General features: G+C 29.7%; 4 protein-coding genes across 7 annotated transcripts; 3 read left to right on the forward strand and 1 right to left on the reverse strand.

Annotated features, from left to right (window-relative positions):
* Positions 1–122: 122 nt before the first annotated feature.
* Rps21 (ribosomal protein S21) lies at positions 123–1,235 on the forward strand. Of its 2 annotated transcripts, XM_083107783.1 has the most exons (4): positions 123–246; positions 342–401; positions 764–899; positions 1,121–1,235. In XM_083107783.1, exons 2-4 carry the CDS (start codon positions 352–354, stop codon positions 1,184–1,186), a joined length of 252 nt encoding a protein of 83 aa, XP_082963909.1. In that variant the 5' UTR covers positions 123–246; positions 342–351; the 3' UTR covers positions 1,187–1,235. The 2 variants fall into 2 exon arrangements, with proteins under 2 accessions (XP_082963909.1, XP_082963910.1); XM_083107784.1 differs by lacking the exon at positions 123–246 and having other exon boundaries at positions 253–401.
* A 410-nt stretch (positions 1,236–1,645) lies between these two features.
* Positions 1,646–10,691, reverse strand: Tbc1d8-9 (TBC1 domain family member 8/9). Its single transcript, XM_083107713.1, has 19 exons — positions 10,379–10,691; positions 9,261–9,427; positions 8,618–8,791; positions 8,439–8,535; positions 8,142–8,331; positions 7,945–8,021; positions 7,786–7,842; positions 7,506–7,710; positions 7,218–7,426; positions 6,822–7,111; positions 6,545–6,748; positions 5,957–6,288; positions 5,689–5,844; positions 5,413–5,598; positions 5,147–5,335; positions 4,634–4,799; positions 4,217–4,552; positions 3,996–4,114; positions 1,646–3,916 (listed from the first exon to the last, which is right to left on the reverse strand). Exons 1-19 carry the CDS (start codon positions 10,420–10,422, stop codon positions 3,698–3,700), a joined length of 3,417 nt encoding a protein of 1,138 aa, XP_082963839.1. The 5' UTR covers positions 10,423–10,691; the 3' UTR covers positions 1,646–3,697.
* Positions 10,692–11,192: 501 nt separating this feature from the next.
* LOC145976552 (KIF-binding protein) lies at positions 11,193–13,520 on the forward strand. The gene is made up of 2 exons (XM_083107735.1): positions 11,193–11,425; positions 11,540–13,520. Exon 2 carries the CDS (start codon positions 11,706–11,708, stop codon positions 13,512–13,514), a length of 1,809 nt encoding a protein of 602 aa, XP_082963861.1. The 5' UTR covers positions 11,193–11,425; positions 11,540–11,705; the 3' UTR covers positions 13,515–13,520.
* A 750-nt stretch (positions 13,521–14,270) lies between these two features.
* On the forward strand, positions 14,271–16,484 carry Nd-acp (NADH dehydrogenase (ubiquinone) acyl carrier protein). 3 transcript variants are annotated; one of them, XM_083107781.1, is made up of 4 exons: positions 14,271–14,559; positions 15,369–15,485; positions 15,535–15,660; positions 16,155–16,484. In XM_083107781.1, the coding sequence occupies exons 1-4, from the start codon at positions 14,392–14,394 to the stop codon at positions 16,332–16,334; spliced, it is 591 nt and encodes a 196-aa protein (XP_082963907.1). In that variant the 5' UTR covers positions 14,271–14,391; the 3' UTR covers positions 16,335–16,484. The 3 variants fall into 3 exon arrangements, with proteins under 3 accessions (XP_082963907.1, XP_082963906.1, XP_082963905.1); XM_083107780.1 differs by lacking the exon at positions 15,535–15,660 and having other exon boundaries at positions 14,273–14,559; XM_083107779.1 differs by lacking the exon at positions 15,369–15,485 and having other exon boundaries at positions 14,276–14,559.
* Positions 16,485–16,506: the final 22 nt, after the last annotated feature.

The following is a 16,506-nucleotide window of genomic DNA, read 5'->3' on the forward strand; positions in this document are numbered from 1 at the left end:
ACAGGAAAAATACATAGAGAGCGAAGTCTCGTTTTCTCTTAGGAATCTAGCTTCGATAACGATAAAAGAGAAGATATAATATAGACCATTATTACATTAATCTTAAAAATTCGAAATAATGCATCTCTATTTTTTTTTTAATATTTATCTATCTTTTTCTTACCGCCGATGAAGCACCATTGGTCATCAAATGTACCCGGTGGTCTTTTCATTTGGTAGCCATTTTGAGAGAAAGTCACGCCGATAGTAAGCGAGAAATATTTGCTAAATAATCGACGAAGCCGTATTTTTTCACATAGAGAAAGAATATATTAATTGTTCGCATTACGATATTATTACAGATATTAAAAAATGGAGAACGATTTGGGAACTCTGGTCGACTTGTACATCCCACGAAAATGGTAAGACACGTGTATTTCAATTACAATCAATTTTTGTAAATTTTATAAAGAACATGAATATAAAATTTTGTATTGAAATATTTAATTAATAATAAAAATATTTATTCGGCGCTTTTCTTTTTCTATTGTTTAAAATCAATTTTAAGATGTGCAATAAATAATAATTTGCGATCTATAAAGTGAGGTTAAATGTGTACTAAATTCGTGTCAAATTTTCCAGGAATTTAGTTTCTTTAGCAGATTATGCTTGTACTTAATATTTTATATATAGCAAATAAAATGTGTTCATAGAAAAATAAAAAAATTCTAAAAAATGCGTAAAATTATTTAGAAAATACATTGAAGGTATTTCTGCATTACAGCTCTGCGAGCAACCGCATCATTCATGCCAAGGATCATGCGTCGATACAGTTGACGTTGGCTGATGTAGATCCAGAGACTGGACGCATGACTGACACACATAAGATGTATGCAATCTGTGGAGCAATCCGTCGTATGGTATATATTTATTTCTGTATATATACACAATTATTAATAGTACATAAATAATTACTTAATTAATATTATTTTGGCAAAACATCAGCCAAAAACCATATTACTTGCAAATTAAATTATAATATTATTCAATATATAGATCAAATATTTTGTTACAATATTGATGCAAATTTACAGTAACTTCTTTATAATAATAAAATCTTACATTAAACTTATATTTACAGGGTGAATCAGATGATTGTTTAGTGCGATTGACAAAGAAAGATGGACTTTTACCAAAAAATTTCTAATATAATTATATGACCAATTATAATTTTCAATAAACTTACAGAAAAAATCTTTTTGTTATATTCTTCTTGAATTTGAAATTCCATTTATATGAATCACATTATAAGTACTTATTTACTTATTATTTGTAAAAATAATATAAAAGATATTTCAAAAATGAAGTTTTATAAAAAGAATTTATATATATATGTAATCTTTTTTTGTTTTAATAAGTGCCATTATTTATTAAAAATGATAAAATTTCAAGTATATTCGCTATACATCTCATTTTATTGAAAATAACAAATATATATCATGAAAAAAATTGAAAGATTAACTATTAAAGTTTTAAACATTATATAAAGAGATTTCCCTAAAAATTGGAATATAAATTTTTAAGATATATGTAGGCAACTTTTAAACTTTACTTCATTTGGCTCATTTAAATGAGACAAATCGTCTCCATAGATGTATATTGTGTGTATATAATTATATGACATTTATTGAATATTTTTTATACATACAATTATAAGTATGAAATATCTATATGTACATATAATACATTGATATACAAGACCTGTATATGTCAGATGCCATATTATCGCTCGCGAGTCACGTTAAAAATTATGCTCGTGTGAATATATATTCTCCAGTTATATAAAAATAAAAATTATCACTAAAGTGTGTATATTATAATGTTGTGCCATATACAAGTGGAACTGACTATTCTTAATAAATTGTAATCGATCAAACTCTCTGTAGCTACACAAAAATCCATTTTTATCTGGTATAGAGCAAAATTATCAAATTTTATTGCCCTAAATTACTGTAAATATTTTAAAAATTCCTTAAAGAACAAACAGTTTTCAATATTTTTAGGCAATGAAATTTACAATGCAATTTGCTGTAATTATTATCATCTAAAACTTTTCATATTAACTTCATTATTAACTTAGATATACATAGCATATTATTATCAACTTCATATTATTATTAACTTAGATATACATTTCTTTAAAGTTAGAGAAAGATTAAATAAGAATAGACTAAAAAAATTTTGATCATAGTTTAAATTCAGAAAAATCTTTTCTGATTAATTCTTTTTCTCATTAGTTATTTTAAATTTATACTTCATATAACTAAAAATTCACAAATCTTGATATTTTGAAATTATTCATAAATAAATAAAAAATTTGTAATGGAAGGCAACATTTAGAGAGTTTTCAAATAATACTGCATATCAAAATTGCTTATGTTATCTCATTTTATGCAATTAAATTTTTATTATTTATATATATTGTTCATAGAATAATTTTTGAAATGTATAATTTTAATTGCATATACTTTTAAAAAATTCTGAGTTATGATTAAATGAGTCATAAAAGGTATTCTGCTTTATTTTATTCACTTGACATAAAATATAGCATATTTGTATTGCATGTTTGATGTAATTGCATATTATCTTTTTCCTTGCTTTGTTAGAATTTTTATCATGATATAGGAAATTTATAACATTAAATTGTTACAAGATAATTCTTGCAATGCTCGTAATTCTGTTATAAATATATAAGTATGTATATAAAACATTTTAATCTTTAATTCTATATTTAATATTTTTTCACTTATTTTCATATAATAGCTAAGCAAATAATACTTGAATAATATGTCAATATTCTGTAATATTTGTACATAAAGTTTAATATTTAACATTCTAAAGCAAAATTTTGGAATAATAAACGTATATGTAAGTAAATAGCTATTAACATATATCCAATATTTTTTATCATATATGTTACATTTTTTCTAATTGTTATCTGTGTAATTATTTGATATATTTTTGGTATATTTAAACAATAATATGTTTGGAAAAGCGCATTTAATACATATATGTCACTTTAATATTAGACACTTGAAAATTTTCATTACTTATACATAATCTTAAAATAATGGAACTGGTTTCAAACTTTTACCCTGAGTATTTACTATTAACGCATCTCATTACATATTTCTATCAGATATATAATTAATGAAATAGGCCAATATATATATATATATACATATACTAAATGTATATCCTCTTGAAAAATTTTTCAAAATTAATAAAATTATCATTGTTGATACTATAATAGGTAGATCATATTTTAAGGATTATACTTTATATGTGTATATTGGAATATGGCTAAATTTGTCTTATAAAAAAAAATATTAGAAATTACTAAAAAAAACAAACTTAATGCTGTATATAATTCATCATTTTTTTTAAAAAAAGATGTTTATCAAAAATATTCATCAATAAAAATTAGAAAATAATTACATAAATCTTGATGTGATTTTTTGATTATAAATATCACTTAAATATTGTCACTCATGCATATAAGTTTCATTTCAAGTTAAAATTCATTTTCCAAATAATAATATAGGAGTATGTTTTTCTTAAACAATTTCTATTTTCTCTTTTGTCAATTTGTTTAAGAGCCAATCATATGTGAAAAATATATAGATATTATGTTCTCTTACACATTGATTACCATATGTCATCCATTCAGGGTTGGAGTGTCTGATAAAGAATGAACTCGATTGAATCTACGATTTTTCAGTGTTGCCACAGCTTCCATGAGATTAGTTCGTTTACTAAAGAAATCCACTATTGCCTGGCCTGTTAAAGCGGACGCCAAAAATTGTTCAACAGTTATCGACCAATCTGGGTCAGCAGACGATGCTATACTCGACGGATTTCCATTACGGTCAGGTGACTAAAACAAGCACCGAATAAGTAAATTTACTATTGTAATAAAGAATATTAATGGCCAATACAATTAAAAATGTATATACCCTTTCGATATCTGAAGAAGTTTGAGCTGCGGAAGCAGCTAAAAGCAAGCTATCTTCAGATTCTTCTCTTTCCACATAAAATTTCTTACCAACGTCTCCTAATTGAAGCAGAAGGGTACCTGTGATTTTTAAATTATTTGATTATAATTAATGTATAGTGTTTAATTAATTAATAGTATTTAACGAAACAAGAACTTTAGATATATATATAGATAATTTACCTATGGAAGCGATACAATGATACGTCTCTTGTTCTTCGGGCTGTGCGGGAAACATATCATAAAGAGTTTTCCATAAGGCTATAAAATGTCTCTGAGACATTTTTGGCACAGTTTTGAGATCCAACGGACTGTCCTTCGACGCTATCATCGAGCGCAAGCTACCCATGCTTTGAACTTCCCATGATTGATCTCCCTGCTGGCTGTTTAAGCTCATAGATCGTGATAAAGTGCCCACAGTCGGCTCTTCCGCCACACTAATTGGCATTTCCAATGAAGCTACACTCTGCTCCATGCTGTCGAAGAAGTCCGTAGCTTCCGCTGCTACTTCGGCTCCATCTAATCAATTAGTATTAATATATGTATAACATATATATAAACAAGAAGTGCCACACCGTTAGAAAAATGTTGAATATTCACCTGCCGAATGTGTCGGTGACTCGAAATCGGCAGGCGTAAGAAGCGGTGGCAAATGCAATGTATACAACAGCTTTAATCTTTGTGTCAGATCAGCTGTCGCCGTCATTCCTATAGCCTGCACTAGTTCCCGGAAATTTAACAAACCGTCGCGATTACGGTCCAGCAACTAAAAGAGTATTTTTAGATGACTATCGATTATACTGGATTATATTATTAATTTTATATTGCTTGTAATTATACTTAGTACGAAAGGCGCACAAAAATCTAAGTTGTAAAAGCAATCTCTTACTTATAAACATGTATATATCTTCTCGAAAATTGATTGCAAAAGTGTACGTATGCGATCATAATCTCACGTATAATGAATGGCGATTTCAGATAAAACGCGTTGCAGTTGAAGAGTTAATTCTTATAAAATATAAAATTTTTGAACAAATATAGCTTGAATTATGCAAAAGTTTACATTGATATTAATTAAATCAAAATTGATTTGTTTTGAAAAGCTGAACTTACACGGAATAATCGAGCGGAGAGAGATTCAGCCTGAGTGCACTTTCCCCATGGAGACAGGCCACCGAATAATATTCTGAATAAATCGAAATCTACTTTATACGCTTCGTACGGCGGTTGAGTTGGATCGTAACGATCAGGTTCAGATTTTCGTTGACTCATTAGCTCTTCTCTTACTAAGCTTAATAACTCCTGTAAGTACATCTCATATAATAATTCAAGTATTTGTGATTACGTTCTAAAATTAGTTTATATAAAATATAATTTACCTGTAACTCTTCTTGATTCATATATTTATCAACAATAACACTTCTAATTACATTCTTTTCAATTCCATCTTCAAGACTTTGAACTACCCTAAGTCTATGCTTCAGGCGCAATCTTTCTATCCAACCGATTGTCAGGGTTCCATATCTCGAATATGCTTCATAAATTAATGTTTGGATGGATATACTCTGCAATAATAAATATATTTTAGCTATATTATATTTTTATACAATTATGTTAGACACAAAATAAAATATGTATTATATATATTCTCTTGCCTTATTGGGTAATGTGCTATCAACTGGTCGAGGAAATATTGGGCCTTCATCATTATAAACACCACCAAGATAATCTGTCAACAATTGCATAGCCTCTCCATCATCGCGACACCTAAGTAATTTGTCTTGATTCCATTCCAATACTGTCAATGCTATCTGATAAAAAATATATATATTTATTTTAAATGTCACAATAATTTAATAAGTGAAAAAGAAAGAAAAGAGATCTTATTTTTTAAAGATGTATTCACCTCGTTAAACTTCTTACCTGAAAAATAACTTTTGCTCCATCATAGAAGAAACAATCCATAATATTCACGGCGCTACTTGTTGGCATGACGCTCAAAAATATAGTTAGAAACCAAGATAACGAGATAACTTTAATTAGGCCGAGCTCTTGTAACTTGGCATGTAAAATTGGCAAATGCTCAGCAGCCAATTCTTCTAAAAGACCTTGGTCAACGAGAGCACCGACTACTCTCCGATCGTAGTAATCAGGTAGTAATGACTCACAGACATTGCATAACTGCCAGAATGCTGATTCCTCAGAGCAATAGATTAGCAAGACTGAGGCCACTATATTCATTGCTTGACAATAACCTGCAAGAGGATTTATGAAAAATTCTTAACTCGTATGAATTTGCTATTCGCAAGTGGCATTAAATTATATAAAATTATTTCTGAACACCAAAAATGTGTTAAAAAATATTTTTTACTTTAAAAATATTAATTCTCGATAGATTAATATTTAATAATATATATATATATATAATTCTTTTATAATTAAAATTGAAATAGTTTAGTTATGTGTTAAGTTTTATATTAATACATCATGAAGAGACAAAAAATATTTTACCAATCTGAGGATTTCGCCATGCATAGGCGGAAAGCACTCTTCGCAGCGCGCTGATTCCAGTATCGGACTGAAAAGCAGGATGTTCTGGTAACGATCTATGCAAATCCCTTTCAATTTCTTCGTTTGCTTGACATGATTTTCCGAGAGCTTGTTCGACAAGTGATTTATATAAATCTGGATTCATTGCCTTTTCATTTAAAGCACCTGTAACAAAATATATTTTATGTATTGGAGAAAGTTTACAATATTATCTGATAACGAATCACTTATATTTTACCAGAAAAGGTGAGCCAAACTTCTCCTCTAAGAGATGGTGGTATTCCTTGAATAATAAGTTTCGATGTTTCCCTAGTTCTATACATTGTTATTCCCCTTCCATATTCTGCAAAATGAAGCTCCCATTGTTTTTCTTTAGCTTCTTGCTTTAACGCAGCTTCAGGGGGCAATGGAGCTTTGAAAAGCGTCATTAATGGCGGTTGAGGTTTCCAGTGTTCTATAGCTTTCACTTCTTCGCAGTTGCTAATGTTACTATTCGAGGAATTCGACGTACATATGTTATCTTTAGCTCTATAATAAAGCATGTAACAAGATTACAATTCGCATGTACAAGAATACAATTCTTGTATTTATATTCATATCGGCTAAAAAATAACAAACTGTAATGTAAACATACATATAATTGAGTTTGGATTTTGCTAGGAGCTCGGAGATTTTTTGTACAACGAAATCTCTATCATGTATTTGAGCGAATAGAAATGATGAACGCGCTGTCGTAATCAGTATTGACTTATCCGCTCCTGTACTAGACTGATTTTCCGCTGGTTCCACAAGTGTTACTTCTCTCAGAGGTATAACTAAACTGACTATACTGAATCTGCTTATCTACATAAATGTAAATATATAAAAAAATAAATATTATAATTAATTTAATCCTTATATTACATTCTATCAAGATATTTACCCTACTTTCAAAGCACAGATAATTTTGGGATAAATATATTTTTCCCCTGACATATCTCTTATTGTATGGAGTCCAAAGGCTTGAGTCGATGCTACCATCTAACTTTTCAATCCCTGGCAACCTAAATTGAAGTCTATATGCTTCCGAATGTGCTCGTGCATCAAGATCCCTTTTCAAGAAAGATGGTTTCTTAGGTACATTTTTGCTAAATTAAAAATTAATTCAATGTTTATTTTAATTCAATTTGTTAAAAAGAAATCTAATCATGTACAAAGTATACCTTAATTTATTCAATAAATCTCTATCCTCATTGAATCCACTTTTTTCATCAATGAGTCTGAAAAAAATACGAATAAAAATCGATATTAGAATAGAATACGAAGATAAATATTTGTTTAAATATTTTATTATATATTATATATTAGAAATAATAAGATACCTTTTCATAGCAATATTGGTTAGTTGTTCCATTAATGAATATGTTTCAGATTTATGTAAAAACATGGAAAAATAATGCTACAACACAGAAGAAAGGATATTGAAGCTGATTGACTGCTATGAGACATATTATATATATCATATACATATAATAATAATATATAGAAATATAAAGAAATGCATCATATTAATATCTACCTCTTTATTGTCACGCGTTACAACACGTATATTGTCTGGAACTAGAAGGGAGTAAGTTTTGCTCAACTCAGTAATGTCTGTCCATCTTACAATCAATTTTGTTTCTCTTGCAAATATGTAAGCATAAAAGCACATGTGATTTACAGACAAATAGAGCCATCCCTGTCTGGGAAATCGAGATTTCCAGTAACTAAAAAAAAAAATATATCGTTTAATAATTTAGCTCAAAATTATATACATATATTTTTTCAATACTATATTTTTATATAATTTTTGTTTAATTTCAAGTTTAAATACCTGCATGAATAATAATTGACCAATTTGTCTTCTTTGGGTACATTGAACAATTGATGGAATTTAAAAGATACAGTTTTAAAAGATTCTGGATCTTCTTCTGCAAACAATATTAATATTCGATTTATGTACATGTACAATCACATTCTTACATGAATTCATATAACAATTAATGATTCTACCATCTGCAAATTGAGAATCTGGAGTGCTATTTGCTATTATGGATTGGATTTTGCAACAAACGAATTCTGTTATCTCTTCCTCAGTATCAAACGATGTGAGCGTAGTCATTAAATTTGTATGGAGCCATTCCCAATCTTGCAAAATCTCTTCACGAGTCAGGGAACATGCCACCTCTATAAAATTTCAATGTAAAAAAAAGAGCCATTAATTATTATAAAATATTCAAACTGCTTAAAAAGATTTATCTAATTTCTTGTTGTTATCAGTACATAAATATAAAACTAAGCATAAATAAAAGAGAGTATTGAAATTATAGTCTTCCAACATCTACTTTTTACAGCTGGCATTTGTTTATGCTAATGCAAACTGTTATCAATTACTGCGCTATAATTACTGCTAAAACAATATTTGCATATTTGTTGTATATTGCTTTTGGTTTTACATTTTTAAATCTTGCGTACAATATATATGTATAGAAATACTACAATAACAATTGTACATAATTATATATTTTGATTAAAATTATATATGTAATAAATTATTTCTCTTTTCTCTTAATATTTTTTTCTTTGTCCTTTTCTAAGCTATTTTACATATTTTATCTATCAACTAATTTTGAAAATTTCAATTATAATATATTACCCCAATAAACTTCTGATGATGGTGTTTGATGAAGAATTCTAAAAGGTGGTGGTTTAGTGTCGAAAACACTGTCCAATGTACCCACCAATATAGAAGTAAGACCTTTTGCTTTCCCGTGTCCTTTGCGACGTTGTAAAACAAAATATACAGTTGCTTGCTCAGTAATCCTATATTGCAAAATAACAAGTAACTCTATTTTATTTATATTTTAATTATATACATTAATTAAATATATCTCACACATTCCAAAAAAATAAACAGTCCTCAAAATAATTAATATTGTGCATAGTAATAGTGTGTGCATCATATTTTAAATTAATTAAAATAAGGAAATTTATTTCCAATAAATATCTAATATCTACAAAAATAATTAATATCATAGATAAAATTAACTAAAGTTAGAAAAGATAAAAATTGACATCTATAAAAAGTGATTCTTCTATAAAAATTGACATCTATAAAAAATGATAGTATGATAGTATATACGATTTAATTTAAATAAACAATCATAAAACACTTCTCCTTTTTAGCATATATCACAATTAATTATTATTAATCATAATTAATAAGATTTATTAACAATTATTATTATTAATCATAGTTATTTTATTAATATCTATTATGAGTATATTAACTGTTATTGAGACACTTGAAGATACGTATTGATTCCAATATCGCCGCTCATCAAACATGACCAGATACTTGCGTGACAAGAAATGGTATTAAATTTAAAATATATACATATATTTATGTTTTTCGTTATTCATGTCAAAAATATAATTTCGTTACGACGTTATGTTAATGAGTGATAATATTTTCCCCTTATCTTAAAGAGACAAAGAGTAAATTTATGCGCTAATAAACAACGATTAATTAACAATGTCGAATCGCGACGCGATAAAAAGTCACGCAGTGTTTGAGCTCCCGAGGGAAAGCTGTCTTTTGACACAATGTAAACATTCGGAGGGGTTGCGCCACTGACAAGCTCGCCGATCGTTGTTTAACGATCTGTCCAGGTTTTCATAACCGCTACAATAATTGATAATTTGATACAATAATCGACGATGTTGCCAGTCGCAATATAATCAGAAACGCGCGTAAAGCCTATGTGACTTTACCAGAATGCGTTGGCGAGCAACACCTCTTGTGGCTTCACCCACATATCGACTAATGTCGTCGATGAAGTACATATGGCACTGACGAGACAACGCGACACGCGCGCACTTTATCCGAGATCTTGTCCGTAAAAATCGTCGTTCGTCTCGTGACGAAAGAAAATATTCGCGACGGAGCGAAAAAAAATATCCTCGCCACCAAGATAAACACCAACTGCGTGACGACAGACCGATTATCCCTGTTCGCGACCGTTATCAGCTGCTCTCCGAGGGATACACGCTCGCCACGCGATGACGGCCAAATGTCACTACGCGGCCGGAGATATCGTTATCAATGTCACTGATATCGCTCGAAATTCTCATTTAAATTCCGATGTTCAAAATCCTATGACGTAAAGCGTATTTTCAAATAAGCACCAAGATACCGCAATTTCACGAAGTGAAAACTGCATGCTATAGATGCGTAAATATTTTTAAAAAACAGGATAGGATAATTGTAAATTTTATAAAATTAACACGTTATGAATAAACAAAAAATTTGTATATTAATAGTTTAAGAAAATTTTCATAAATTTTGCGCCTCTGTGGGCAAAATTTTATAGTTGGAGTAGCGTTGCATTAGCAGCCAATCGGCACGCCCGATGAATTCGTGCTCAAATGTGGCTGCGTTCCACTTAATGATCGCGGCACTCGTAAACATGATGTGTCTTTGTTTAACTTTTAGCGAACAACAAGGATAAGATGATTCTGCGAGCGTTGCAATCGTTAAGTGGAACACAGTTGTAATACCTACGGCCGTGTTCTGAATTTACTGCCAGTACTGAAAATCTATAGTTTACGTCACGTATACTATAGATTTTCAGCACTGGCAGTAAATTCGGAACACGGCCCTTACTCGTACCTTATAATAACAAAATACTGAAAAAATTCGAGAGGGCAAACGACTATCTAACAATAAAACAATAAGTGTGTTTTATTCCAATAATATTGTGAAGATTCCGTGTTTCGAATTGTCTATTATTAATAAGACAGGAATATAAATTAATATTGGTAAGGTTATGCATAATAATTATCAATTATCTCTCAATAGTTTCCACAGAACAATATTTAAATGTTCAAAATATTTGATATTTAGGAATGTATAAAATTTATTTTTGTTATTAGGTACTACAATAGCCATATGATTATAACTGATATATGCCATCTTGAATATTTCTAAGATAAATTTAAAATAAAATCTGGATGTAAAATCTTTACTTTTATTGGCCATTCTAAGAAAAAAAAATCAAAGGATATAAAATATTAAAAGCTATATTTTTTTGGTCATATTATGTCTGATAAGAAAATGGATAATAGTGAAGTAACTGATTATCGACAATTGTGGGTAAAAGAGAAATATCAAGAAGTTCAAGCATTAATAAACAAACATGAAGTAAAGTGTGATCCAAATCAACTTTATGAAAAAAAATGTAAAGCCATAGAAATTTTATTGGAGATACTGGATGTGCTTACTAAAGAGACTTTTTGTACTGTAACGATTGCAATAACTCACTTAAACATAGGCATCTTACAAGCTGATGTACAAGATATAGAAATTGCCAAAGAATATTTCATGAGGTGTATTGATTTGTTAGATGAGTGCAAATTGACACCCGAGGGCATTTTACCAATTATAATTGCCAACAATCAAATGGGTATAGTTTATGCGCAACAGCGCTCCTATCAGAAGGCTAGAGATTACTTAGAGCAGGCAGAAAGTATATACATTAAGTTTACAGAATATGTTCGACTTGATCCTGTTCATATGGTAACCATCATGGGTATTGAAGAAATAGAGGGTGACTTAAGCGCTAAGAATGTTCTCGAGAAACTCCACACATTAACATTGTATTATTTAGCACAGGTATGCCGTGAGCTAGATGACAAGTGTAATTTTGCATTGTATTGTCACAGAACACTGAGCAAACAATTAAGCCAAAATAAAATAACGCAAGATTTGGATTATATCGACTGGGCTTTAAATGCTGCGACAATATCTCAATATTTTATAGAAAATGACAAATTTCCACAAGCAAGGCATCATCTAGCTGCAGCATCCTGTGTATTAGAAAAATATTCAGAAACTTTTAAAGCAAAAGACACTGAAGAAATAAGTGAAAACATGCAGAAGTCTGCAGAATATGAAAATTACTGTCATAGATCAGCAGATATTGCTAGATGCTGGGCAAAGTATGGTATTGCTCTCTTAAGTACATCTAAGGAAAGATTAATGAAAAAAGCTGAGCAAGAAGATGAGACAAACAATTCAAAGCATGCAGAAGTTTCCAACGAGGACTGCAAATCTTCTCATGCAAGCAAAGCCACAGAGAATCCAAAATTTGTAGATTTAGAACCAGAATTGGAAGTAATTACTAGTGAAATCACAGATAAATATCTGTTGGATTTTGACGATGCTAAACCAGTGTTCTTAAATGTTCGGAAGTGGTTAAACAAGGCAAAGCAATATTATAGTTTTGAGAATCACGCATCAGATTATGCGTGTATTGCGCAAGATATATCTCAAGCATATAAGTATTTGGCATTTTACGAAGAGAACGAAGACAGACAAGCAAAGATGCACAAAAGACGTATAGACACTCTGGAGGAAGTCAGTCAGGGGTTAAGTCCACGATTTTATAGAAATATTTGTCGAGAAATTTGGCTTGAATTGGCGGAAACATATTCGAAGATCTTGGAGATAAAAATTGATCGTTTGCAAGCGCTCAATGATAAGCCGACGAATCAGATGATAGCAAAGATCGAACGCTTGGCAAGAAATAGCATAAAGCACTATCAATTGTACGTGAATTCTTTGGAGATGAAAGAATCCAATGACGGCATTGCATCTTTTTCACACAGCGATCTATATCAAGCATTGTATTCTTATTTCCACATTGGAAGACTGTATAATAAGATTATAACTTCTGTCCCAGAACAAAAGATAGAAAACATAGAGAAAAGTTTAGAGGCATATTTGTTTGTTGCTAATTATTATGACAAGCATCCAGATATTCAAGAGGAATTTAAAAAATACGAATTTATAAAATTATCCAAGGAATTTGCCGATGTACTGCCGCTTACATTAGATAAATTGAGATAAATTTAATCAATTTTTTATTTTCCTTCTTTCTGTAATATATTCGTTTTAAAATGTAAAAAGATATTTTGTTATCGTTTTTCTTACACATATGAAATACACGTGATGATTTTTTTAACAAGATTAAAAATGCATAAGACAATATGTATTCATGAAAGTATATATTGAATTTTTGATGATTTTTTTAACAAGATTAAAAATGCATAAGACAATATGTATTCATGAAAATATATATTGAATTTTTGAAAGCTCACTTGTTATATATACATGCAACATAAACGTAAAAATAATATCATTATTTATGTTGTATACATAATTGTGTGAACACAGTTACAATTGCCATATATTAAATATTTCTAATATACTATGAAAGAAAATTATATTGCTTTTTTTAATAGGTAACGAGCATTTATTAAACTAGATTTGATTAACAATAATATAATACTAGCAGTATAAAAATATAGAGAAATACTTGTTTTTAATCATTTATTCTTTATCACGTTTAAAATGTAAACTTATATATATATATATATAAATTTTTATAATAAATTCTATGTCTTTCTTTTATACAAACATATGTATTTATTTCAGAAACACATGCTTATGTTGTATAAAAATATTAAACTAATAGTAACATTTGACGTCTAAACATAAGAATTTATAAACTTGCCGCGTTAATTGTATTGCGTCATCGCTTCTCGGCTGATAAGAATGATAAAGAGAGTAGATGTCACTACGTGCTGCGAATATTCGTAACTCGTGGGACATCCGGAGGATCGCGACAATAGCGATATTGTTGCCAGAGCAGATCCGACCATAGAAACGTTTCGTTGTTGCCCCTTGTCGTCGTCACCGTTATTTCTCGTTCGCTCGTCGTGGGATGAAAATGGCATCTTTAACGTGCGCTCGTTTGTTAGCGAGAAACGCCGGCTGTCTCAGAAACTCGATCAACGGTCGATTGCGTTGTGCGAGCAGCACGTTTATTCATGTAATGAGCAGAGACGAGCAGAGGTTGCATTCCACCGCTCGAACCACGCTTGTACCACAGGTAATATCATCATCCTCGCGACGTGACACCCAAACCACGCGAATCTCTGCGCAGCGCGTTGTTTTGTAAAATTATGTAACTCAAGACCTGACGTATTTATCGTGATACAGCGACGTCGAATCGGTTGATCGGAATCGTCGCGTATCTGGTTCATCGATCGAATGCAATTTTGTCAAAATTCGATAGATTCCTGTCGGTTTGAGTTGCGCTTCCTAATTCCTTAGGTTAAAGAAATCGATTTGCTCAGTTGCATTATATTTCCTGCGTTCCTAAGTAGAATAAGTATACACTTGATATTGCTAAAAAAAGAAGATTGAAAAAGATGCAAAATGTATCTAAATGTAAACACGTGTATGAATTCGAAATATACATGTATGTATTGTGGAAAGAAAATATATTCGAGAAAATGCAAATATAGAAAACTATAGAAGGATTAGAACTTAAAAATAAAACCTTTCAATTTACTAGTGATATTACTTGTCCAGAAATAATCATTTAAAATTTTGATGAAAAATATTTTTTATTCAGTTTTTTAATATTTATTACTATCAAATTTATATACATACTTGATTTTTATTATTTTTATTTATTTTTCTTATTTTCATATTAGAATCTATTTAATAAATTCTCTATCCTATATATCGTTATATTTCTTATAAAATTTTATTATGCATGATACAACATGCAATCAGATTTTTATTTACAATGAAATATTTTTAATGCAAAATATGCAGATTATTTTCTCTCACGAAGTAATCTTCTATATAAATAATAAAATACCAAAGTTATTTAAATTACAATAAATTCAGGTGAAATGCAATCGTGGATATTGTCAAGATGTTAGAGCGAAACCAAAGTCAATTAAGGATATTGAAGAACGTGTATTGAAAGCTGTAGCTGCTTATAATAAAGACATCGAAGAAAAGGTTACATAAATATATATATATATATCTTTTTATGGGAAAAATTTTACAGGGGTTAAGGGACACACGCATCAAGCAGGTGCGCCACTACAGCCATCAGGCTCCGCTATCCCTTGACCTTATCGGTCAACGGGTGCTCTTGGTTCTGAAACTTTATGACAAAGTTGAAACCGCGAAGGTATCTACCAGAGATCATTTTCAATATATTCAATTGATAGATTGATAGTAAATTCAGTATAGTAGAGAAAGAGAGAGAAAGTTGATATAATTTTCTAATGATAAGATATATATATTGCAATTTGCTAAAATATTTTGAAACATAGCTTTTCATAAGATAAAGCAAAAAATAGTTGGTTAACACCTTGCTTGATCGTGGCGTCTGCATATATACTGACATGTGGATATAAACTTTATTATTAATCATTGTTAATTGAATATAATGATTATCACATATTAGAAAAATATAATAAAAAAGATATTTATTTTTCATTGTTTCTCAAAAAAATTATATATATATATTATATATATTTATTTACTTATTTTGTGCATATTTAAAGACTTATTCTCTTTTCTATATTCAATTTAATTAGTTTTATTCTTAGGACACATGTCAGTTGTGCAGGAAGCCCATACATGCAATAAAATCCTAATAATATGTTTCATTTTCCTTAGCTGAGCTTGGAGTCACATTTTATGGAAGATCTGGGGCTAGATTCTCTAGATCATGTGGAAATTATAATGGCGATGGAAGATGAATTTGGTTTTGAAATTCCAGACATGGATGCACAAAGGTTATTAAGACCCAAGGATATAGTGCGCTATATCGCGGATAAGAATGACGTGTACGAATAACACGCCTTATATTATTTATACTTGTTTAGTCAACATCTGCTGTTGTTTCGACTGGAAATAACAAATCAACGTCTTATTTTGCTGCTACCATTGTTTTTTCTGTATATAGACAAACCATCATAATGTGAATAAAACTTAAGCGAATTGTTAGATCGAATTTCTATTACATGAA

The sequence above is a fragment of the Camponotus vicinus genome, unplaced genomic scaffold (genome assembly GCF_025532165.1).
Source record: "Camponotus vicinus isolate PSW18456_S1 unplaced genomic scaffold, iyCamVici1.0 SCAF_9, whole genome shotgun sequence".
Classification (NCBI taxonomy): domain Eukaryota; kingdom Metazoa; phylum Arthropoda; class Insecta; order Hymenoptera; family Formicidae; genus Camponotus; species Camponotus vicinus.

What these genes read in the sequence shown, in the direction of transcription:
- Rps21 (XM_083107783.1), top strand. Translation starts at nt 352, where the DNA reads ATGGAGAACGATTTGGGAACTCTGGTCGACTTGTACATCCCACGAAAA. An exon ending in TTGTACATCCCACGAAAATG is followed by an intron (nt 402 to 763) that starts GTAAGACACGTG and finishes TCTGCATTACAG; the next exon opens with CTCTGCGAGCAACCGCATCA. An exon ending in GTGGAGCAATCCGTCGTATG is followed by an intron (nt 900 to 1,120) that starts GTATATATTTAT and finishes TTATATTTACAG; the next exon opens with GGTGAATCAGATGATTGTTT.
- Tbc1d8-9 (XM_083107713.1), bottom strand. Translation starts at nt 10,422, where the DNA reads ATGTGGGTGAAGCCACAAGAGGTGTTGCTCGCCAACGCATTCTG. An exon ending in GTCAATTATTATTCATGCAG is followed by an intron (nt 8,332 to 8,438) that starts GTATTTAAACTT and finishes TTTTTTTTTTAG; the next exon opens with TTACTGGAAATCTCGATTTC. An exon ending in ATGGCGAAATCCTCAGATTG is followed by an intron (nt 6,289 to 6,544) that starts GTAAAATATTTT and finishes ATCCTCTTGCAG; the next exon opens with GTTATTGTCAAGCAATGAAT.
- LOC145976552 (XM_083107735.1), top strand. Translation starts at nt 11,706, where the DNA reads ATGTCTGATAAGAAAATGGATAATAGTGAAGTAACTGATTATCGACAA.
- Nd-acp (XM_083107781.1), top strand. Translation starts at nt 14,392, where the DNA reads ATGAAAATGGCATCTTTAACGTGCGCTCGTTTGTTAGCGAGAAACGCC. An exon ending in GAACCACGCTTGTACCACAG is followed by an intron (nt 14,560 to 15,368) that starts GTAATATCATCA and finishes CAATAAATTCAG; the next exon opens with GTGAAATGCAATCGTGGATA. An exon ending in ACAAAGTTGAAACCGCGAAG is followed by an intron (nt 15,661 to 16,154) that starts GTATCTACCAGA and finishes CATTTTCCTTAG; the next exon opens with CTGAGCTTGGAGTCACATTT.